Raw genomic sequence first — 25,439 nt, forward strand, 5'->3', positions numbered from 1 at the left:
TGATCTCTGGTTCCTCTGCCTTTTCTAAAACCAGCTTGAACATCAGGAAGTTCACAGTTCATGTATTGCTGAAGCCTAGCTTGGAGAATTTTGAGTATTACTTTGCTAGCGTGTGAGATGAGTGCAATTTTAACTGATGCAAATCACAGAAAACCATCAAATACCAACCACTGCATAAGCTAAAAGAACATAGAAATGTGTTTCCCTCTTCTATTCAAGAACTCCGGAGGTGGCCCTTCCAGGGCTGTTATCTATCTGCCACTGTCACAGACCCAGGCTGTTTCTGTCATATTACCCTGTCATGATTGGCTTTCAGTTGAACATGATCTATGGTCCAAGAAAGCTACCAGAGCTCTGACTATTATTTCTGCATTTCAAAATATAGTCAGACAATGATAAGAGAAGAAAGATGCCTCGATCCTCTAAGGAGATTCAGTAAAGTTACACAAACAACATATCTGCAGTAGAAGCTGGGAAATGAGTCTTAATTCCTAGTCTCCATGTACTGAGCTAAAAATCAAGGGAAGAGAATTGGCAGTCTCTGCTGAAGTGAATTATATTATTTGTCTTGGTGCTGTGCACATACCTGTATCTGTTACTTGGTTTATAAATTTCAAGCTAAAATATGAAAAAAATCAGTGTATTTATCTTTCACCATTTCCCCCCTCCTCCTCCCAGCTTTTGCTACTTAAATATTAGAATTGCAGGGGTAGGGCATAAAATCTTTCCTCTCCCCATTAGATTCAGTAGCTGGGGCCTGTGAATTAAACTGACAAAAGGCAGGTTTACAGGAGAAAAAAAGATAGTTTTATTTATGTGTTCAAAATGCCAACACATGGGAGAACTCAGTTATGAATAACTCAAAGGGGTAGTTAGAATTTGGGACTTAGATACCATCCTAAAAGGGGCAATGAATTTGTGGAGAGGTGACGAGACGAAGAGAGATTTGTGCTCCCAGGGGTGGTAAATTATGGGAAGGTAAATATGTGGGGAGATTAATGGAAGAGTGAGGTTTGTGTTTGTGCAGACCCATCTCTGAGCTACCTGTCTGTTGCTAGTGATGATGGTTGTTCTCTTCCTCTTGGTATGGGAAAGAGGCGGGAGGGGGAAGACCTTCATGAAGGGAAATTTATGTCCTGCTCTTTGGCAGCCCTCTCCAGTATTCTTGCCTGGAGAATCCCAGGGACAGAGGAGCCTGTGGGCTGCCGTCTATGGGGTCGCACAGAGTCGGACACGACTGAATCGACTTAGCAGCAGCAGCAGCTTGAGCAGATGGGAGGAAGGCAGAGAGCTCTTTCTGTGTTTTTGCTTCTTAATTGCCTTCAGCTCAAAAGTTCTTATGTTCCAGTGGTATACCTAGAGGGGGGAGGTGGATATTTTGTGATCCTTTCCACTACCTTGTAGGATTGTAATCCCCATTTGCCTAAGTTTTAGTCCTTTAGTTAAACAGAGTCAGTACTCCCCAGTTGTCTTTTTGCCTTAATTTTCCATTCATCTCTTTGTCAGGTCATTTGTCTTCCACCAGTTTCTTCAAAACGAGCTCATGGGAACTATGTTCTCTGAGTTATTTCATGTCCTAAACTATTTTCTACTTTCTGTATATTCGTATTGACCAGCTCTGAAGTTCTTTGATAATGACTTTATTTTCTCTATGTATTTATCTACGTTGCTCTGCTGCTCTGAGAATGGAATGTTGGTATGGAAAATCTGAAGGCAACCTGATGGTTTTTCTCATATGCTTCTTCCTTTGACCTGAGATTTTGATATGAATGCCCACATTTTCTTTACCTTTTAAATCCAACAACTTGATTGTTCCATAGATTGGATCTGTATGCATTTTTTCTGGCATGGAGTATGTCTTTTTAGTCTGTACATTCCAGTACATGCCTTTTATTTCTAAATAATTTCCTTGAACTATATTTTGAAATATTTTTTCCATTCCATTATTTGAGTCTCTTCAAAGAGACCAATCAGAAGCCTGCAGCATCTCTTTTCCTCTATGCCTTTTGAAATTTTTTTTATCCATTTCTCCCTTTGGCTCCTTTTTTCTCATCCTGTCTTTTATTCCTGTCTATCTTCATATGCACTGCTGCAAATATATCTTTTATTTCTGTGATGATTTTAATGTTTTCTTCCTCTTCTTCCTGAGATTTTCAAACTTAAAAATATCATTTCCTCCTTTGGCTGACTGTATTTTCCTTGTGCTCTTGGTTCAAGACAGGATCGGCTCCTATTTTTAAAAGATTATATATTAGTAATGACATTATATGTTTTCATCTCTTCTTTCACACTTTCTAGTGTGTGTTCTTTATTTGCTGTTTGTTTTATCCTTTTTCTTGGACTGTCTTAGTACAGAGATTCTGTAGATTTCTTACTATTGCTCAATCTTGAATGAAGTAAGTTCCTCCCAGACCAACTGCTTTCAGGAAGTTGGAGTGCGGTCAGAGAATTCCGGGACCCCATCCCAAGCTAATAGGCATTTGCCTTTAGGTACAGGATCGTGTGGGGCTTCCCAGGTGGTGCTGGTGGTGAAGAACCCACCTGCCAATGCAGGTAGACATAAGAGACGCGGGTTTGATCCCTGGGTCGGGAGGATCCTCTGGAGAAGAGCATGGCAACCCACTCCATTATTCTTGCCTGGTGAATCCCATGAACAGAGGGGCCTGATGGGCTTACAGTTCATGTGGTTGCAAAGAGTCAGATGCAACTTAGCACACATGGACACACAGGGTTGTGTATGTGAGTTCAATTTATTCTTTATTTTCCCTTGTCGAGAATAGCACTGAATGATTGTTCACATGGCAGACTCTCCACCTCACTGACAAAGTACTTCTAGCAAATACAACTTTTCTTTACAGTTTTCCTTTTAGCCCTATATTCTAAGCTTTTGGAAGACTTGGTATCAAAGGTCAGGGGAAGTCTTCAGCCACGAATGTCTGCTCTTGGCATGCCTCCACATCCGCATTTGACCTTTACATAACCTTTCTAAAAAAAGAATGGGTTCCTCTGAGTCTCATTAATGAAGGAGTTAGTGTTTCTGTTTCCTGTTTTGCTTATAGCTTTTGAGTGATTATAAGTGGAGAAACGTCTGAGTTTATTGTCACATTGAAAATTGCTGTGCTTTTATGGGAAATGATTCTTGCTAAATCCCTAGAGACTCCAGAATCCTGTACCTTTTGTATTTTCTATGGAGATGAATTCCCTCTGCCTGTGGTATAATCTTCTGTAGCTCCCCAAAAGTGATAGTAGAAAAAAGAGAAACTAAGGGAAGAGATCTCACTTAGCTATATGCATACCAAGCTTCATATAAATGTCTTGATTATATTTAGAATAAAGTCTACCTGTTAAGAACTCCTTGAGTGATAATAACTAGTGTATTTGTTTCACCAGGAATTTTTGTTTCATGTAGTGTGATTATACGACTCACCTTAAGGAAATTCCAGATCTTAATCTGCTAAATGGGGAGTTTTCCTTCAAAAGGGTGACTTTTAGAATACACTAATTCTAGTCATATTGTTCAAGGCTGAGTGCCAAACAATTGATGCTTTGAACTGTGGTGTTGGAGAAGACTCTTGAGAGTCCCTTGGACTGCAAGGAGATCCAACCAGTCCATTCTAAAGGAGATCAGTCCTGGGTGTTCTTTGGAAGGAATGATGCTAAAGCTGAAACTCCAGTACTTTGGCCACATCATGCAAAGAGTTGACTCATTGGAAAAGACTCTGATGCTGGGAGGGGTTGGGGGCAGGAGGAGAAGGGGACCAAAGAGGATGAGATGGCTGGATGGCATCACCAACTCGATGGATGTGGGTTTGGGTGAACTCCGGGAGTTGGTGAGGGACAGGGAGGCCTGGCGTGCTGTGATTCATGGGGTCGCAAAGAGTCGGACACGACTGAGTGACTAAACTGAACTGAATTCTAGTCATTCTATCACAGATCAGAATATTTTTGAAATACCTCTAAAATTTACTTTTATAATTAGTTTATAAGATACACAGAAATGCTTTGTTACTTTCTCGTTACGGAACTCAGCTAATCGCACCGTATTAACAAAGCTCAGTGCCATCTGACTTCACATTTTTTCAAAAATAGTCACAGCCAGATAAGAATCCGCCTGCCAATGAAGGGGACGTGGGTTCAACCCCAGGTCCTTGAAGATTCCACGGAGCAACTTAGCCTGTGTGCCACAACTTCTGAGACCCATGCCCCTAAGGCCGTGCTTCATAACGAGAAGCCACTGCAATAAGAAGCCCACTCACCAGAAGTAGAGAAAGCCTGCAGGCAGCAGCAAAGACAGTGTAACCAAGAATAAACAAATAAAAATAGTCACAGCCACCCTCAAAAAAAACATGTGACCATCACCAGTCAGGTCATCACCTTACATGTTTTACATTCAAATGAATGTTTCTTCTCCAAGACAATTACTACAAAAACGCATTCACATTCAGATGTGTCTCAAGGGGCAGCAAAGGAAATGTTTAAAAAGGCCCTGATCAAGGACAGTATTATTTATATTAACATTAATTATTAATAGCCTGCTAGAATTTTTTATGTATATAAAGAAATTTTTTGTGAAACTGGGAATGATTTTTCTGGAGAGCATAGAGACTTGGAGGGCTTGCTGTTGTTCAGTCACTAAGTCATGTCCAACTCCTTGTGACCCCATGGACTGCAGCACGCCAGGCTTCCCTATCCTTCACCATCTCCTTGAGCTTGCTCAAACTCATGTCCAGTGAGTCAGTGGTACCATCCAACCATCTCATCCTCTGTTGCCCCCTTCTCCTCCTGCCTTCAATCTTTCCTAGTGTCAGGGTCTTTTCCAATGAGTTGACTCTTCACATCAGGTGGCCCAAGTATTGGAGCTTCAGCTTCAGCTCCAGCTCCAGAACATAAAGACTTAGATAGCTATGATTAAATTCTTCTCGTGAATACCTGTGCTATTCAAGTTAAAAGTACTTAGCTATTCTAATTTGACTTTGAGAAATGGGAGTATATTTTAAGACTCCGCCACAAGAGCTGGGCTGTAGGCTCTTGTGACTTCTCTCCACTCTCTTCTGTGGCAGTTCTGCTTTCCCAGCCCTCTTTGGCTTGGGAACAGCCTTGGCCCAGAGAGTGTTAGGCTGTTTTTACTCTGCATGCTGGTCTACGGTCTGATCCATGAGGGCTTGATTTTTACTGGAAGCACATGGCACAAAGGGGCACTCATTTTAAGCTTCATGGCACATTCAAGATATCCTCTGTTATGCATGGTCCTAAGTTTTAAGACTACAGAAGTATATGATCCATGGCTTCAGCAATCTCTCCACTGGAATGGAAGGGCAGCACAGAGATGGAGAGGAAGGGAAGGAAAGAAAAAAGTAGATGGACCTTCACACAGCCCTGGGATATGGCCACATGGTATAGGTGAGATGTAAATAAAATGGTATGGGGACCCAGGGAAATGCAGAGGAAGTGACAGTTGATTAAGTAGAAGAAGAAGCAGATCTGCTCTCCGTTTCTCCAAAGAACAAAACTTCGACCAGTAGTTAAGAAAGTACAGTGAGGCAGACTTTTGGCTCAATACACAGGAATTTTCTAACAGCTACAGTTGTCCCAAAATAGACTAAACCAGCTGTCTGGAAAAAGTAGCAGGGTCTGAATCACAGACGCTGTGATTTATTTAGAGGCTGCACAATGGTATGTCAGGGTATGTCACAATAAGTGGTATGACAAATGAAAAACACATGATTTACAAGGTCCTTTCCCTCCCCCTTCCCTGGTGGCTCAGATGGTAAAGCGTCTGCCTACAATGTGGGAGACCCGGGTTCGATCCCTGGGTCGGGAAGATCCTCTGGAGAAGGAAAAGGCACCCCACTCCACTACTCTTGCCTGGAAAATCCCATGGATGGAGGAACCTGGTAGGCGACAGTCTATGGGGTCGCAAAGAGTCGAACACAACTGAGCGACTTCACTTCACTTCCCTCCCCTAAATGCTGCTCTCTACTTCCAAGTTCTTTGTGTTTGTCCAAACCTATTTTGTTACTTTATATTCATACTTTATAGATGTATGAATCTATGCATACAGACATACATGCACGTATGTCAATCAGTTTTGGCTAATATCAATTTTGGCTTCTCTCTAGGAGTAAATGAGAAGATGAACGTAAAAATGTCTGATAGAGTACTTAACAATTGTTAGTTGACTTTTTGAATATTTATTTGGCTGCATCAGGTCTTAGTTTCAGCATACGGGATCTTTCGTTGCGGCGCACAGACTCTCTAGTTGTGGCACGTAGGCTCAGTAGTTGTGGCATGTGGACTTAGTTGCTCCAAGGTGTGTGGGATCTTAGTTCCCCAACCAGGGATCAGACCCATGTCCCAGTATTGCAAGGTGAATTCCTAACCACAGGAGCACCAGGGAAGTCCCACCAATTGTTAACTGAACTCGAATTAGTAAAAAAATATGCAAATAAAAGGAAAAGCTTTGATGCCTTTTGGAAAGGCAAGGCATAGCAAATATCCAACCATCCAAATCTCATTCCTTCTTCCAGTCTTAATGGAGGACTGAGAAATGAACTTAAATTTGTTTGCAGGAGATAATGTTTGAGGTAACTACCACCAAACTTTCCATACCCTGGACAGAGAATATCCATGGTCCACTGAATAAAGTTACAATGTCTCCCTTAAAGAGTGACTCACAGCCTCATACAGAGATATATGGGTAATTCCAGGAGGCCTGTGGAATGTGGAAGTTAATTTATAGACTTCCCTTGCATTAGTTAGCAATTTAACCAAAAGGGAAAGAAGATGATTCAGTTAATGACCAATTTAATTTCTGATACTAGCTTTGATTAAAGGCTCCATTGGAAATCTAGTAGAGATAATATTTTAAATGATACTTTTACATATTGCTCAGAAGTTTCATGATCCTTGCCTGCAGTCCCAGCATTATTTATTGGTTAATAAAGACTTTGTAAAAGAAGTGTGAATGCTAATAAGGAATAATAGTTATATTAATTGAGCACCTTCTATGTAATTTACTTTTATTGCCTTTTATAAGATATTCTAACATTTCCACTACACAGATCATCACCAAGATTCCGTAGCTTGTAAATAATTCAAATACATTCAAATCCAGGCAAGTTGGTAGGTTCAGAACTGGTCTAGAGATTCTCTGAGGGGACGTAGCTGGCTCCAGCTGCAGGTGGCAACATGGTCTTAGACCATGGGGTACTTTGTCATCAGTTTTGGGTTTATCAGCAATTCTAGGACAACAGGAAAAATCCCATTTGACATAAGATTACATGTTATCTGGTATCCTTCCTTGTATGAAAATTATAAACTGTCTTGATATGGTTAGATTTATCAACCTTTTCCTTATGGCTTATCTTTTTAACTTCCCTGTAAGGATGATCTGTTGTCCCAGAGCTATTTGTTGAGTAGTCTTTTCTTTCCCACTGATTTGTATTACTGCCTTTGAAGCTGCTTTGAACTGATAAACATTTGTTTTTTCTTTATATAAGAATATGCCTACATTGTCCCCTAAACTTAATCACATCCCTGATATGTTGATGCATCATAGTGAATTCTGGTTAAGTTTCATTGGAGCAGTGATTATGTTCCCTGTTGCATTTGCAGTGTCTAGTATGGCACCAAACACAGTTCAGTTCAGTTGCACAGTCATGTCCGACTCTTTGCAACCCTATGGAATGCAGCATGCCAGGCTTCCCTGGCCATCACCAACTCCTGGAGCTTACTCAAACTCACCTCCATCGAGTCAGTGATGCCATCCAACCATCTCATCCTCTATTGTCCCCTTTTCCTGCCCTCAATCTTTCCCAACATCAGGGTCTTTTCAAATGAGCCAGTTCTTCGCATCAGGTGGCCAAAATATTGTAGTTTCAGCTTCAACATCAGTCCTTCCAATGAATATTCAGGACTGATCTCCTTTAGGATGGACTGATTGGGTCTCCTTACAGTCCAGGAGACTCTCAAGAGTCTTCTCCCACACCACAGTTCAAAAGCATCAATTCTTCAGTGCTCAGCTTTCTTTATAGTCCAACTCTCACATCTGTACATGACTACTGTAAAAACTGTATCTTCGATTAGAGGGACCTTTGTTGGCAAAGTAATGTCTCTGTTTATTAATATGCTGTCTAGGTAGGTCATAGCTTTTCTTCCAAGGAGCAAGTGTCTTTTCATTTCATGGCTGCAGTCCCAATCTGCAGCGGTTTTGGAGCCCCCCAAAATAAAAGTCTGTCACTGTTTTCATTGTTTCCCCATCTGTTTGCCATGAAGTGATGGGACCGGATGCCTTGATCTTAGTTTTCTGAATGTTGAGTTTAAGCCAACTTTTTCACTCTCCTCTTTCACTTTCATCAAGAGACTCTTTAGTGCTTCTTCACTTTCTGCCATAAGGATGGGGTCATCTGCGTACCTGAGGTTATTGATACTTTTCCTGGCAATCTTGATTTCAGCTTGTGCTTCATCCAGCCTGGCATTTTGCATGATATATTCTGCATATAAGTTAAATAAATAGGGTGACAACATACAGCCTTGACGTACTCCTTTCCCAATTTGGAACCAGTCTCTTGTTCCATGTCCAGTTCTCATTGTTTCTTCTTGACCTGAGTACAGATTTCTCAGGAGGCAGGTCAGGTGGTTTGGTATTCCCATTTCTTTAAGAATTTTCTACAGTTTGTTGTGATACACAGTGAAAGGCTTTGGCATAGTCAATAAAGCAGTAGATGTTTTTTCTGGAACTCTCTTGCTTTTTTGATGATGCAATGGATGTTGGCAATTTAATCTCTGATTCCTCTGCCTTTTCTAAATCCTGCTTGAAATCTGGAAGTTCATGGTTCACGTACTGTTGAAGCCTGGCTTGGAAAATTTTGAGCATTACTTTGCTAGTGTGTGAGGTGAGTGCAGTTGTGCAGTAGTTTGGACATTCTTTGGCATTGCCTTTCTTTGGGATTGGAATGAAAACTGACATTTTGCAGTCCTGTGGCCACTGCTGAGTTTTCCAAATTTGCTGGCATATTGAGTGCAACACTTTCACAGCATCATCTTTTAGGATTTGAAATGTCTCAACTGGAATTCCATCATCTCCACTAGCTTTGTTTGTAGTGATGAACAAAGGCCCAATTGACTTCATACTCCAGGATGAGCTGTCTGGCTCTTGGTGAGTGTGATCACACCATCGTAGTTATGTGGGTCATGATGATCTTTTTTGTATAGTTCTTCTGTGTATTCTTGCCACCTGGTACCTGGCACAGAGCTAAATATTTGGTTAGTGAATGAATGAGTCCTGGCTGAGATCCCCCTAGCCCTGAGTCTGTCCTGAGGTTCCGATTCCACACAACTCAACACATTTTATGTATATTTTATGACTGATGAAATGGGCTTTTCCTTCTTGATAGCGTGGATTCCTTCTCAGTTTGAGACAGACATTTTGAATTATCCGGCATGTCTCCTTTTAACATGACCTTGGCATCTAGTGGGCACATCAGTTTATAATTTTTACTGTCTTAAAACTGAGGTATATTTGCCACCCTCACTATATCTGCATTTCAGTTCAGACATTTTTCCTTTATTATCTTTTTAATGTGATTTATGAGATATGCACAAGAATGTGTGCAACACAGAGTCAGTTATGATGTATAACTATACATTTACCTAGGAAGCCACCACCTCCCAGAGAGAGAGAACCGAATCAGCTCGGCTGCTCCTCCCAAGGCCACACCCTTGCCTCTACCTAAGGTGTAATCAGTATCCTGAAATTTGGGTTTCTCACCCTCTTGCTTTGGTTTTCTTTTCAAATATAGGCTTATTGCATATATGTTGTTTAGTTGCTAAGTTGTGTCTGATTCTTTGCGACCCCATGGACTGTAGCCCGCCAGGCTCCTCTGTCCATGGGATTTTCCAGGTAAGAATACTGGAGTCGGTTGCCATTTCCTTCTCCAGGGGATCTTCGTGACCCAGTGATCGAACTCGAGTCTCTGCATTAGCAGGTGGATTCTTTAACTCTTTGCCACTGAGCCGCCAGGGAAGCCCTATTATGTGAAATATGCATTATGTGGATTTGTTATTGAGTAAACTTTATGAGAATAATTTCATACTTAATGAAGTCTGTAACTTAAATTTTGTATTCAACATTTATGCTTCTAAGATTCATCTATACTGTTGTGTGTGGCTCTGGTTCATTAATTTCACTGACTAATTTCATTGGTGAGCACAATGGCATTACATTGTGTAGTATACCATGAGTTGTCTATTTGGTATTTGTTTGGATTGTTTCCAGGTTTCTGTGTCTCAGATAAGGTTTCTATAAACCTTGTCTATGTCTGTCTCTTGGTCCACATGTGCAGAGTTTCTCTAGGCCCTGTACCAAGAAGTGGACTTTCTGGGTAAAAGGATATGCAAGTGTTCAGTTTTTAAAGATAATAACAAATTGATAGGGGATTAAGAGGTACAAACTATCATGTATAAAATAAGCTGCCAAGATATGTTGTATGGCACAGGGAAAGAGAACCATTTTTTAATAACCAATATTAAATCACTTTATTGTACACCTGAAGCTAGTAGCATATTGTACATCAACTGTATTTCAAAAAAAAGATAATGCTGAATTTTTTTTCAAAATGACCTACTTATACTCATGCCAGTAAAGTACAAAAGTTCCATTGATCCACATCCTTTCCAACACTTGGCGTTGTAAGATCTATTAATTTTTCCCTTTTTAGATATAAAATTGTATCATGTTTTTCCTTTTTCTGGCTTTATTGAGATATAATTGACATACAGCACTGTATAAGGTTAAGGTATGCAGCATAATGGTTTGACTTATGTACATAATCAAATGATTATCATAGTAAGTTCAGTGAACATCCACGATCTCAGATAGATACAAAATTAAAGAAATAGAAAAAAAGTGTCTTTTCTTGGGATGAGAACTCTTCAGATTTACTCCTTTACCAACTTTCATATATAATGTACTGCAGCATTAATTATTGTGATGTGCATCACATACCTAGTACTTACTTATGTTATAACTGGAAGTTTGTGCCATTTGACTGCCTTCACCCAACTCTCCTTTCCCCCACGCCCCTGTATCTCTTTTAATTGTAATTTGTACTTCCCTAAAGAAAACATCTTGAGATTGTTTCATGTGCTTGTTGACCATTCACAATTCCATTTCAGTGAAGTGCCTGTTTGTTTTTTACCCATTTCCCTGTTGGATTATTTGAGTTTTTCTTATTAAAGCTCTTCATATAACTTGGATCCAAATTCTTTACAGGTTGTAAGTATTATCAATATTTTCTCCCAGTGTGTAGCTTGCTTTCTTTCTGGTATCTTTATAAACTGAAGTTTTAATTGTAATGAAGTTGAGTTTATCAATCTTTTCTAGTCCATTAGAATTTTTAATCTTGTTTGGAAAAATCCAGTTGTGCACTGAATTTATAAATATGTTCTTCTGTGCTTTCTTTTAAATGATTTAAAAGCTTTGCTTTTCATATTTAAGATGCACATGGGATTCACTTTTGTGTGCTTCTGTGAAGTAGGGCTCCAATTTAATTTTTTCCATATGCATAAGAAATTATCTTGTAAGAGCATTTATTGAATTTGAAATATATTCACAGTATATATTGCTGTGAAAGGAAAACATAATATAACAATATGTGGTATTTAGAAAACATAATACATATAGTAATTAGTTTATATACAAAATTTAAAAAAAGATGTTGGAAAAACATGCGCTAAAATAACAGTGATTATCTTTGGATGGTAGAATAATTGATGAGTTTTGTTTATTTTTTGTTCTCTTTACTCTCCAAATTCTCTGTATTGAGCATATGTTTATAGATTTAAAAAAAAATACGGTAGTGTCTATAGATGATAATATTGTATAGGGAAATCATTAGATGAAAGAAAATCATAAATTGAAGTCTTTCAACTCAACTTTTCTTGTAAAGCTTCTTGCATTCCTGGAATAGGGTGGCTGGTGGTGAGGGGGTGGAGGTGAAGGGTGGGACAAGGGAGTGTTGTGGATTATGCAGAAAAACTCAGTACAGGTGAAAAGGGATTAAGTTCTGAAATCTGGATGAGTCTTTCATTAGTACAGTTTCTCTTCCCTGAATTCTTTACTGGTATGTAAAGCTCTTTGGAAAATAAGATTTCAGATTACTTATATGTATCATTGGTGATATAATATTTTTTTGGCCCAACAGCAAATAATGAAAAGACTTATAAAGCGATATGTTTTGAAAGCACAAGTAGACAAAGAAAATGATGAAGTTAATGAAGGTAAGCATCTTAAACTTAAAAAACATCCTTTTACAACTAATTTAATGAACAGTGGAAAACTTCATATTGAAGGATACTTTTAAAAATCCAGTCTCGGTTAACTGAGTTCTTCCAGGATTGACAGGAAAATCTTATGTTTCATTTCTAAAGCTCTATCTTTTAAAATAAACAGTTATTTAAAATGTCAGTCAGAGACAATTTCTCACTACAGAGTGGCTCTGATTCTTAGAGTGTAAAGTGTATCATCTTGCTGGGAGTTTTTATTCCCTGTAACATGAGTAGTCTGTAGTTTAAGTTCTGTTTCAGTGAGCTGAGTGTTACCATTTTTCCAGTGATGCAGGTAAAATAAGAGTTAGCTCAAACATTTTTTCAGAAAAATTTTCACTTGTTGTCCAGAAAGAAATCTGTAACCGATTTTTGTCATATGGTGTTTCTCTTTTGCTTTTCACTTTTCTGCTTGGCACCTTACGTAAACGTACCTATTTTCCAGGCATATCCTAGGCTTCGCATCTGTCTGGACTATAAAACCTTTCATCAAGTGCTGGGATGTAAGCCAAAGCACAGGGCCATGGTTGGAAAGAAATCAGTCAGGGAAAAATAAGTTGCCCTAAAAATGGAAACTACAGGGAATTCCCTGGTGGTTCTGTGGTTGGGACTTCTTGCTTCCCTGCAGGGGGCAAGTGTTCCAATCATAGTTGAGGAACTAAGATCCTGCATGCCTTCCAGCACAGCCAAAAATTAAAAAAAAAAAATGAAAGCTACAACTTTCAACACCAATGAGATGCTATTAGATCTATTTATACTTTTAAGAAAGGGCTAAACTAAACTGTTGATGAACTTTGAAGCCATTACTTGATTAATGCAAGAAATCCCTTGCAAATCTGAGTCAATACCATATGTGTTTGTAGCACAGAAATCTAAGAATGTATGTTTGGGAATCAGCAAAAAATCCAATCATGGTCACCAGAAACAGTCTCAGAGACAGAATTGAAATTGAGTTTTAGTTTAGAAAGCAGAAACCTTATCAGTTGTGCCATAACCTCCCTGAAAACAACAACAAAAGAATTAAGTGAAGTGGGGAATTGGGACACCATGACAACTTCAGAAAAAAGCACTCATCTTCTAAGTCCTTTTACACAAAAGAGGAAAATGAATTAATAAGAATTAATGAATTAAAGAGAATTTATAGAGTTTTGGACGAAGTTCTAACTAAAAGAGTGTATCATATAATGTAACCTCCTTATTTAATAAATATGTTTCCTGTATTGGTAAATATAGCACTTGGTGTGTAGGCTTCCCATAACTCAAAAACAAGGAAGAAGGATATGGTAGTAGGAAAGCAGGAGGAAGCTCACTAGCTTATGGTCCAATTATGATAGTAAATGGTGTGAGAATCCATTTCTTCCACGGAAGACTTTTGGTTTCAAATTTGATCAGTTTATTTCCTCTCTGTTGCCATATGTGAAAGGAAAAGCACCTCCACTTTTTTTTTTGCCATGAAAAGAATCAATAACTTTTGTGTGTATTCCTGAAGAAGAGTTAGGATTACTTAAAAGGTTCTGTCTTTTAAATATAATCAAAGAATATGGATTATACTTTAAAGCATCATAAAGATACCAGGAAATATCATGAAAGGTATATTTTACATGTGATTCTATTATAAAACGCTGTTACAGTGCCAGTGATTTGAAGAATTATTTCTTGGATTCAAGATAAGTTCATGCTCCAAAGGTTACTTTTCAAGGTCAATGACTTATCTACGTTTTAGTTCTTTGCAAGAGAATCCAGTTTTTAATTGTAATCTACACATTCTCAAAATATTGCCAAGCTAAATTATGGGGACAGTTGTGTTTTAATAGCCAGAAGTTTCCTATAGGCTTCTGTGTGTGTAAACCTTGCCAGTGGTATCACATCTAAGCTTCTTAATTTCACCATTGCTTGTACCACAGAAACTGTTTGTGTCCTTGACTGCATAGTCATTACCATTGGCTTCCCTAAGAAAAACACTTACTCTTTTTCCTTCCTTTCCCTTACTTCAAACTTGACCTCAAATATACTGCTTCCATGTGAGTATTTGCCTAATAAATAGGTTGATTCATTTTTAGTAAAGTTTCAATTTAATAGGATTCCATTCTAGCCTAGCAATGGGAGATGATCTATAAAAGTGTCAACTCTTACGCTCAGGGAACCAGAGGAACTCCCTGAAGACAGAAAGGGGATACCCTGATTATAGATTATATCCTGATTATAGATTACTAGTTAACAGATAAATCTGCTACCTGGGAAGCCCCAACAGATAAATCACCTTGTGTTAAAAATTGGTTGAACCAGGACAAAAAACTTTTAAAACACAGTTGGACTACTGTTATAGCTTTTTCCAAAGTCAGTGCATTTTTAAAGGCAAAGCATTTCTTAAACATTTTAAAGGAAAAAAAAATCCAAAATAACTATGTCGGAGACATTATGAGATGAATGTATTCATGTTGTATGAATTTCACTCCTTTTTTTTTTTTTTCTAAATCCAAAGAGCAAATGACCAATCATATGCTTTTTAATACAAACACTATAGGTGAATTAAAGGAAATCAAGCAAGATATCTCCAGCCTTCGTTATGAACTTTTGGAGGACAAGAGCCAAGCAACTGAAGAATTAGCCATTCTAATTCATAAGCTCAGTGAGAAACTGAGCCCCAGCATGCTGAGATGTGAATGAGTCAGCAACCTGGAATTATGGCTTTGACTATAGCACAACTGTGGGCAATAATATTTCTTAGTATGAAATACTTGAAAACCTATGGTGTAAATTTTAAGTATTAACTACCTTTATCATGTGAATCTTTCAAAGTTAGGTCTTAATGATTTTACTGTTTTATCACATGAAAATGGTCTTCATTTTAATTGTTTGCCTTGACATTACAAACAATGATATGCCCTTGTATTTAAAGGCCCCAAATGAACTACATTACTGACATTTTTTTGGTCTGTTTTAGAATAAACTCTGTCTTTGCACTACTGGTTTGCCTCCAAGAGACTGTAGGCTCCTTGGGGACAGGGACCATGTCTTATTCATCTTCATGTTTCCAGCATCTAGTACTGTGCCTGGTACATAGTAGGTGCTCAATAAATGTTGTCAAAACCAACTGAACTGCCAATAAAATACAAATAAAAATTAAAAGGCCATCACTATGTAGCATACCTTCCCTTGTCCAAATGCTGAAGAGATTTTTTTTTTTTGAAAAAAACTGAAAAAATTTTGCAAACAGCTATGACTTGGTCAGATTTTCTTAGATTTTTGGCATCACTGATACTCCTAGAACCTTTGAACCCTGAACGAAGAATTTCATAATGAAATAATGGGTTAGTAGAAAATATAATTGCAGTACATATTTGTTTCATAGAATTGTTCAAAGCAACACATTAAAGGTTTTTCTAAAGTTATCTACTATACTGTTTGCTTACTGTCTTAGATTTTCATTTGTTGTTTTTCAGTAATGTGAATTTAGTCAGCAGAGGTGAATTTTTTTAAAGTTGGGGGTTATACAGGGCTGTTAGTTATAACCTCCTAATTCCTGGCTCTGATGATTTAATGCTAAACAACTGACTTCATATCTTGCCTGTTAGCTCCGCTCTGGGTTTTGGAGGATATGCTATGGGAAGAAATGGAGCAATGGTCGTGTACCTGAAAAGGCATGGCCAAGAATCACGAGGTGTGTTTCATTTCCCTTTGAGACATCTCTTGCCATTATTGCTTATGCTGATTGACATTTTGTTTTGTTTTGTTTTAATCAAGGCATTTCAATTCACTTGCTACACTGAATAGATTGTGATATATCTGTATCTGACTTACTTATAAGTGGGCTGAACACTGGTAATATTGAGGCCTCTTGACTACTAGGAAAGGGGATACAGGCTGGTAAGCTCCCTCATCTCTTCATAGACAATAAAATACTCAAAGTATTTTTTTTTTTACCAGCTAGGTTTAAATCTCTCATTACTGTCCTGATTCTCTTCCATCTGTTCCTATCAAATCATACCAGAATACAAATTATGGTCATAGCTCAAAGATTGTTTTATAGGTTCTAAAAGCCAAATAAATATATAATATTTTAACAGTCACTACATCACACAGGAAGGCTTTCTAGATATGAAGACAAAAATGAACATTATACGGAACTACATAAAGCTCTTTAAAGATTATTTTTTAATTTCTACTTTTGGAGACTTAATTAAATTAAGGAAAGAACTTTATACATTTTTGCTACCATTGTAGGATATTTCATTAACTTTTGTGCTATGATAATAGTATTTTGTCTTAAACATTTTTAAAACTTTATGTATTTTATGTTATGCCTCAACTGAATAAAATACTGAATTTTTTCATTGCTATATGTTACTATACTTTATATGAAAACAGTAAAGATATCAAGTTTCCATTGTAGGCAACACTTTCAGTCTTATGTATAGAATTGTTTAGAATTCCAACTGTGAATATTTTTGACTACTGTTACAGAGTGGAATATTAAGTAATGTTTTTTACTGAGGGTGGAAAGATGTTGAATGTAAAAGTGTCAAATTCAGCTAGTTTAGGATTCTTAGAGTCTTGAATGAAGATAAAACTCATATCATCTATGCCACGTGAGTCCATACATCTAATATTTTAATACATGAGTTTTGCAATTCTAGAACTCTCAACATAGGTTGTTTTTCCTTTATTTACTGTGTTTCTGTAAAACTAGCATTTTTTTCAGTGTTTAAGAATTAAGTTATTCAATCAGTACTTATTGAATGTTAATAGGTGTTTAAAAATGTTTAAGGGGGAAAAAGTGTACATAGCAGACAAAAATCCCCATCCTCCTGGAGCTTATATTATAATCACAGTCTAACATGAAAATAATATGTAACAAACATTTATGTCACATGGAAGCAAAAGTGTCCGTGTTGGTGGTCTGTTACCTTTGGGTCTCTTCTTGGGTCATCTTCCCAGGGGCTCCGGTCCCCACATCGTGTGTAAGATTAGTATGTTATTGATATTTCACATTTTTCCTCTCCTTATACTTACTTGGTGAGAGTCAAGAGAAGGATGTGATGCCAAGGCATGGTAGATGCTAGCTACTGGTACCATGGATGCCCTGCCCATGTCCCTTTTCATGGACCAGTGCATGTGTCTCTGAGATCCTGAGTGTCAGCTCCTTAATACTGCCCAACTATCCTGTTCCCCAGGGAATTGCCATCAGCTGAAAGAAAGCAGCCTTGTCCTGGTCTGGTAGTAGCCAACCAACTTCTGTGAAGGCATGGAAAGCTGTTTCCTTGTGTCAAGGTGGGGCCAACTCTTTTGGTGTGGGTTGTACTTCAGAACTCTGGAAAGCATTAGGCTACAGCTAGATTCCAGCAGGGCTTCCCTGGTGCCTCAGAGAGTAAAGAATCCACCTGTGACGTGGGAGACCTGGGTTTGATCCCTAGGTTGGGAAGATCCCCTGGAGGAGGGCATGGCAACCCACTCCAGTTTTCTTGCCTGGAGAATCTGCATGGACAGAGGTGTCTGTCGGGCTCCAGTCCATGGAGTCACAAAGAGAACAGCACTCAGCACCGCACAGACTCCAGCTGAGACCAAATCTTTGTTTACCTTCTTCCCTGTTACCATTGTCTATCCTGCTTCATCCCTGTTATCACTTTCAATGGCTGCATAATGGCCTACAAAGCAGATGCATTATTTCCCTATTAGTGGATAGTTAAGACTCTTTTAAATAATGCCTTGCGTATGGCTTCTAACCTATTTTTTGTGGTTTTCATAGACTAAATATCCAAAATTGGGGTTATGAATTAAAAATATAGCTTCATAATTTATAGATTTGGATACATACTACTAAGTTGCTTTTGAAAATAGTTTTATAACTAGTTTAAAGCATCATAGTTGAGCTCATGCTCTCTCTGCAGCATATAGTGCTATCATTTAAATGTTTTTCTCATTTGAAAGGCAAAAAAAGTATCTTTAATATTATTGATTACAAGTGAAGATAACAAATTTTTACATGGTTGTTCAGCTGCCACGTTCTTTGTGAACTGTCCATGTTTTTCTTACTGGAAATATTGTATTTCTTTTTAAAATATTTGTATGAATAGTTTATAAGGATACTAGCTTCATACATTTATCCCATTTTTTTTGTATTTTAAAATTTTGTAACATACTGAAATGTTTAATCTTTATTTTTCATATCTGTTTTCTCCTTTGTGCCTTCTTCTATTCCTTTTGTTGTTGTTGTTATAATTTTTTTTTCTTTGACATCTGGTGGTTGCCCTCCAACCACCAGAGCCCCTGCTTCCCCCTCCCACCCCCTTCTCCCACATGTCCTCTGAGAGGCCGCCATTGACCTCCCACAGACCACCCCCTGCAGGCTGGGGGACATTCTATTCCTTTTAAGATGAGACAGATTTCTTTCTGTTATGGGATGAATTGTGCACGCCCCCTCCTTATCTCCAGATCCATCTGTTGAAGTCCTAACCCCTACTACTTCAGAATGTGACTCTTTTTGGAGAAAGGACCTTTAAAGAGATAATTAAGTTAAAATTAGGTCACTAGGTTGAGTCTTTATCCTTCATGACTGGTGTCCTTATTGGAGGAGGAGATTGGAACAGAGAAGAACACAGAGGGAAGCCTGCGTGATGACATGGGGAAGGCACCAGTGTGCTGCTCCACGGAGGCATGCTCCAAGGACTGCTTCGGCTCCCTGCTGAAACCTTGATTTTGTTCTCCTAGCCTGTGAGATCTTGTAGGAAAATAACTTTCTGTTTTGTAAGCCACTTAGTTTGCTCTTATTTTCTAACTCCTTTAGATGGAAAGTTAGGCTGTTTACTTTAGATGTTCCTCATTTCTTGGTGTAATCCTGTATTTCTATAAACTTAATTAGAACAGAATAGCTTCCCTTAGAATAGCTTCTTTTAGAATAGCTTTTTCTGTGTGCCATAGATTTTGTGATATAGAGACTAAAAACACAATCAAAAAGATCAACAAAACTAAGAGCTTTTTTTCAAAAAGGAAACAAAATTGATGAACCTTTGACAAGACTCATAAGGAAAAGAGAGGACCCAAATAAATAAAATTAGAAATAAAATAGAAGTTACAGCTGAAACCACATAAGTGTAATAAAAAAACTGCTATAAAGAGTTATAAACCAACAAATTGGAAAATACAAAAGAAATGGATGAATTCTTAGAAACATACACTCTCCCATGACTGAATGAGTGAGAAATAGAAAATCTTGACAAACCAATTAATAGGAATGAAATAGAATCAGAAAAATATAAAACAAACTCCCCCCAAAATAAAAGTTCAAACCCAGATGGCTTCATAGCTGAAATGTTTGTTGTTGTTTCATTGCTAAGTCATGTCCAACTATTTGTGACTCATGAACTGTAGAACACAAGGCTCCTTTGTCCTTCACTCTCTCTTGGAATTTGCTCAAATTCACGCCCATTGACTCAGTGATGCTGTCTAGTCATCCCATCATCTGCTACCCCCTTCTCCTCTCGCCTTCAGTATTTCCCAGGATCAGGATCTTTTCCACTGAGTCAGCTCTTTGCATCAGGAGGCCAAAGCATTAAAGCTTCAGCTTCAGCCACGGTCCTTCCAATGAGTATTCTGAGTTTATTTGCTTTAGGGTTGACTGATTTGATTTTCTTGCAGTCTCGGGGACTCTCAAGAGACTTCTCCAGCGCAAGAATTTGGAAGCATTGATTCTTTGGCGTTCAGCCTTCTTTATGAACCGACTCTCACATCAGTAGTACATGACTAAAGGAAAAACCAGAGTTTTGACTATACAGACCTTTGTCGGCAAAGTGATATCTCTGCTTTTTAATATGCTGCATAGGTTGATCATAGCTTTCTTTCTAAGGAGCAAGCTTCTTCTAATTTCATGGCTGCAGTCATCATCCACAGTGATTTCAGAGCGCAAGAAAATAAATCTGTCACTGTCTCCACTTTCCCCCCTTCTATTTACCATGAAGTGATGGGACTGGACACCAAAATCTCAGTTTTTTTTTTTTTTAATGTTGAGTTTCAAGCCAGTTTTTCCACTCTCCTCTTTTTCCTTCATCAAGATGCTCTTTGGTTCTGCTTCACTTTCTGTCATTAGAGTGGTATCATCTGCATATCTGAGGTTGTTGATATTTCTCCCCCAGCTTATGATTCATCTAGCCCAGCATTTTTCATGATATTCTACTCTGCATATAAGTTAAATAAGCAGGGTGACTATATACAGCCTTGTTGTACTCCTTTCTCACTTTTGACCGGTCAATTGTTCCATGTCCGGTCCTGACTGTTGCTTCTTGACTTGCGTACAGGTTTCTCAGGAGGCAGGTCAGGTGGTCTGGTACCTTGAAAATTTTCCCACAGTTTGTTGTGATCCACACAGTCAAAAGCTTTAGTGTAGTCAATGAAGTAGAAGTAGATGTTTTCCTGGAATTCCTGTGCTTTCTCCCTGATGCAACGAATGTTGGCAACTAAACTTTGGTTCCTCTGGCTCTGTGAAACCTAGCATGTACATCTGGAAGTTCTTGGTTCATATACTGCTGAAGTTTAGCTTGAAGAATTTTGAGCATAACTTTGCTAACATGTGAAATGAGTGCAGTCATATGGTAGTTTGAACATCCTTTGGCATTGCTTTTTGGGGTTGAAATGAAAACTGACCTTCTCTAGTCTTATGGCCACTACTGAGTTTCTCAAATTTGCTGGCATATTGAGTGCAGCACTTCAACAACATCATCTTTTAGGATTTTAAGTAGCTCAGCTAGAATTCTGTCACCTTCACTACCTTTGTTGATGCTAATGCTTCCTATGATCTGCTTGACTTCACCCTCCAGGATGTCCAGCTCTTGGTGAGTGACCACACCATTGTGATTATCTTGGTTGTTAAGATCATTACTGTATAGTTCTTCTGAATATTCTTGCCACCTTAATCCTTTATGCTTCTTTTAGTTCTTATCTTTTCTGTCCTTGATGATGCTTATTCTTGCCTGAAGTGTTGCCTTGACATCTCCAGTTTTCTTGAAGAGATCCCTAGTCTTTCTCATTCTATTATTTTCTTCCATTTCTTTACATTGTTTAAGAAGGGCTTCTTATCACTTTTTGATCTCTGGATCCCTGGGCTCAATTTGGTATATCTCCCTTGCGTTTCACTTATCTTCTTTCCTCAGCTATTTGTAAAGCCTCCTCAGATAGCCACTTCCCCTTCTTGTATTTCTTTTTCTTTGAGACAGTTTTGGTCATTGCCTCCTATACAATGTTATGAACATCCATCCATAGCTCTTCAGGCAATCTGTCCATCAGATCTAATCCCTTGAATGTATTCATCACCTCCACTGAATTATCATAAGGGATTTTTTCTTTTAGGTCATACCTGAATGGCCCAGTGGTTTTTCCTACTTTCTTCAATTTAAGCCTAAATTTTACAATAAGGAGCTCATGATCTGAGCCACAGGCAACTCCAGGTCTTGGTTTTACTGGCTGTATAGTGCTTCTCCTGCTCTGGCTGCAAAAAACAAAATTATTATTATTATTATCATTATTATTTTTTGTCATGACTACCTGTTGATAGCCATGTGTAGAGCCATATCTGTTTGTTGGAAAAGGGTGTTTGCTATGACCAGCGTCAGAGTTCACAACCAGATGGTTTCATAGGTGAAGTGTGCAGAACATTTAAAGAAGAGCTAACATTTTTACTTCCTGAAAGTGAAGTCACTCAGTCGTGTCCAATGCTTTGTGACCCCATGCATTGTAGCCTACCAGGCTCCTCCATCCATGGGATTTTCCAGGCAAGGGTACTGGAGTGGGTTGCCATTTTACTTCCTAAATGATTCCCCCCAAAATGAAGAGGGAGCACTTCGAACTTATTCTATGAGACCACCATCACCCTGATACAAAAACTAGACAAAGATACTACAAAGAAGAAACTTACTGGTTAATATTCCTGATGAACATGGATGCAAAATTCTCAACAAAATTTTAACAAACTGCATTAGAAGGATCATATTCCCTGGTCAATAGAATTTTTTCTAGGAATGCAAGGATCAACATCAGAAAATCAATCAATGTGATACTCCACATTAACAAAATGAAGGATAAAAATCATAGGATCATCTTAATAGATGCAGAAGCATCTGATGAGCATACCCTCATCATAGTAATTCTCAACAAAGAGGTGATAGAGGAAATATACCTCAACATAATAGTCATTCACGATAAACTCACAGCTATGTTTTCTATACCCAAGAGTCTGTTTCTGTTTTGTAGATAAATTCATTTGCATTACTGTTTAGATTCACATATAAGTAATATCATGATATTTGTCATTCTCTGTCCTATTTCACTTAGTATGATATTCTCTATGTCTATCCATATTGATGCAAATGGCAGTATTTCATTTTATAGTTGCATAATCTTCCTGCATGTCCTATCTAAAACATGAAGCCACTTGTTTGGAGGGAAATGATAGATTTTAGTGCTGGTTTTGGTGACCCAGAATAAGACCTCCATACTTGATATTACAAACTGTACATAGTCTACTTTTTCATTTTCTGTCTTTGAATCCTAAATGTAAGCTTACCAGGTGACGTGCACTACCTGCATGCTGCTGCTGCTGCTAAGTCGCTTCAGTCGTGTCCGACTCTGTGCGACCCCATAGACGGCAGCCCACCAGGCTCCCCGTCCCTGGGATTCTCCAGGCAAGACCACTGGAGTGGGTTACCATTTCCTTCTCCAATTTATGAAAGTGAAAAGGGAAAGTGAAGTCACTCAGTCATGTCCGACTCTTAGCGACCCCATGGACTGCAGCCCACCAGGCTCCTCCATCCATGGGATTTTCCAGGCAAGAGGACTGGAGTGGGGTGCCATTGCCGTCTCCTACTACCTGCATACATGGAGTCTTATTTTGTATTCCTTCTTTAAAATGAGTCAGATTCAGGGAATGGATCTACTCAACACCTAGAAAATCAGTTAATTTCTTTCATCTCAAATATGACAAAAATCCAATGTTTAGTTTGAAACTGAGCAGGACCCTGAATGATATTCCCAGAGACAGAACCCCGTCTTTTGCCCTCCCCTCCCCCATCTTGTTTGTATTAATAGAAAAGTTTTAGCCTCCTAGACCGTCCCTAAGTTTCAAAGAAAAAAATTTAATCAGAGAAGTGAGCAACCACAGAAACAATGAAAAACAGCCAAGCAAGACAAAATAATAATAGGTAAACCATAAAACAGTGAAGAACTTTCAGTCCCTCTTTCAGGGCTACAGATAATGTCCTGAGCCATATCTTTGAGTTATTTGAAAAAGGCCCAGCTCCCACAAGATGGAAGAAGCTAACTGCATGCTTCCCACCAGCATGTAGACCCTAGACTAGTTAGAATCAGAAGGTTGATGATTGAGATTTCTGAAACATCACTCTCAACATCAACCAGAGAACTGAGCAGTAGCTGATCATGCACTCCGCCGCGCTCTCCCTCACACTAAAACCCGTTCCCTGGAAGCCATCTTGGAGTTTGGGTCTTTTGAGCATGAGCTGCTTATTCTCCTTGCTTGTCAATAAACGCCGCAGTAAATGCTGCACTTCTCTGCACAGCAGGCTGGTGTCAGTAGACTGGCTTTGCTGTGCATCTGGCAAATGACTCAAGTTTGGTTTGGTAACAAGTTTAAAACTGAATAAACCAAAAAGAAGAGAAAGACAAAGTTAAAAAGTTGAGGAATTAAACCTGGAGGTAGCAGTATTATTAAGGAGTTTAGATTTTTAACTTTCATGAAGAGAATGACCGTGTCATATTGTACTAATGTATCCTGAGGTCCCAGAAAAATGTCTGGACAATTGCAGTCACTACTACATAGATATTTGCTTAATGAATAAAGACAGTAGAATAGGAAATTAAATCCATATTTTTATCAGGTTTAGATGATTATTCAGCCCCAAATGATAGAGAATTGAATATCTAGAGAACAAGGAAGAAATTGAGATAATTTTAAAGAGACCATCAGCGGAAAGGATGTATATGACATTATAAGGGATCTACAAAACATGAAGAACAAGAAAGAGGACATATCAAAAAGTGGAAGACTAATCTTAAACTAAAGGAAAGTTTAATGATTATTTACTAAAGGTCCCAAAAAGGGCAACAGAAAAAATGGAGTGGGAAAAAGAATCAAAGTCGCAGTGCCGTCAAATTGTCAGAGCCAAAGAAAATATAAATTGTCAGTAAAAGCCTCAACCAGTGATAAACTAGAATAATCACAATTACAGGTATACTTGTGAGTTTTCACCAATGTAAGCCTTAGAAAGTATCTAAAGGAATTACCTAAAGGAAGAAACTGAAAATAAATATTGACAGAAGAATGCAGCCATCAATGAAGAAGTATCAGACTTTTTGTTAGCAGCATAACATGGTAGAGGGCAACGAACCATTAAGTTTCATTTTTTTTGTCCCATATGGACCATGCATTGAAGACATTCACTTTTCCAATTGACAAGTAATGCCGCACATGCCAAATACCACACTGCAAATGTGCGTGTGAGTTCTGATCTGGGCTAATTGCTATGTTTCAATGACCTATTTTTAAAAATCATTGTACAAATAACTGTGAATTCCTCACAGTGTCTAAGTTATAATAATTTTCATGTTTTGATATTTGATTCATCAGTTTTCTACCTTGTTTCTCTTTATAATTCCCTTGGCTATCCTAAGCAATTATACACACACACATATATGGAACTTCCCTGGCAGCAGGGATAGGCTACCCACTCCAGTATTCATGCGCTTTCAAGAATCCGCCTGCAATGCAGAAGACCTGGGTTCAATCCCTGGGTCGGGAAGATCCTGTGGAGGAGGGCATGGAAACCCACTCCAGCACTCTTGCTGGAGAATTCCCGCGGCAGAAGAGCCTGGTGGGCTACAGTTTCCATGGGGTCACAAAGAGCTGGACACAACTGAGTGATAAGCACAGCACAGCAGAGCACATCCATAAATGTGTGCATGTATATATGCACATATTTTAGAATCTGGATCTCTGAAAAACACTTGGTAATGTTTATTGGAAATGAATTTAAATTATGAAATATTTGAAAGGAATACTGCTTTTCAGTGATACAGAATGTTTCTGTATGACTGTGATATAGGTTTCCATTTAA

General features: G+C 38.4%; 1 protein-coding gene across 1 annotated transcript in view; it reads left to right on the forward strand.

Annotated features, from left to right (window-relative positions):
• TRPC3 (transient receptor potential cation channel subfamily C member 3) overlaps positions 1–14,991 on the forward strand; it is a 73,411-nt gene extending 58,420 nt beyond the window's left edge. The window contains exons 12-13 of the mRNA XM_052654821.1: positions 12,204–12,279; positions 14,849–14,991. Coding sequence (XP_052510781.1) covers positions 12,204–12,279; positions 14,849–14,991 — 219 coding nt within the window. The remainder of the gene's footprint in view (positions 1–12,203; positions 12,280–14,848) is intronic.
• Positions 14,992–25,439: the final 10,448 nt, after the last annotated feature.

The sequence above is a fragment of the Budorcas taxicolor genome, chromosome 17 (assembly GCF_023091745.1).
Source record: "Budorcas taxicolor isolate Tak-1 chromosome 17, Takin1.1, whole genome shotgun sequence".
Classification (NCBI taxonomy): domain Eukaryota; kingdom Metazoa; phylum Chordata; class Mammalia; order Artiodactyla; family Bovidae; genus Budorcas; species Budorcas taxicolor.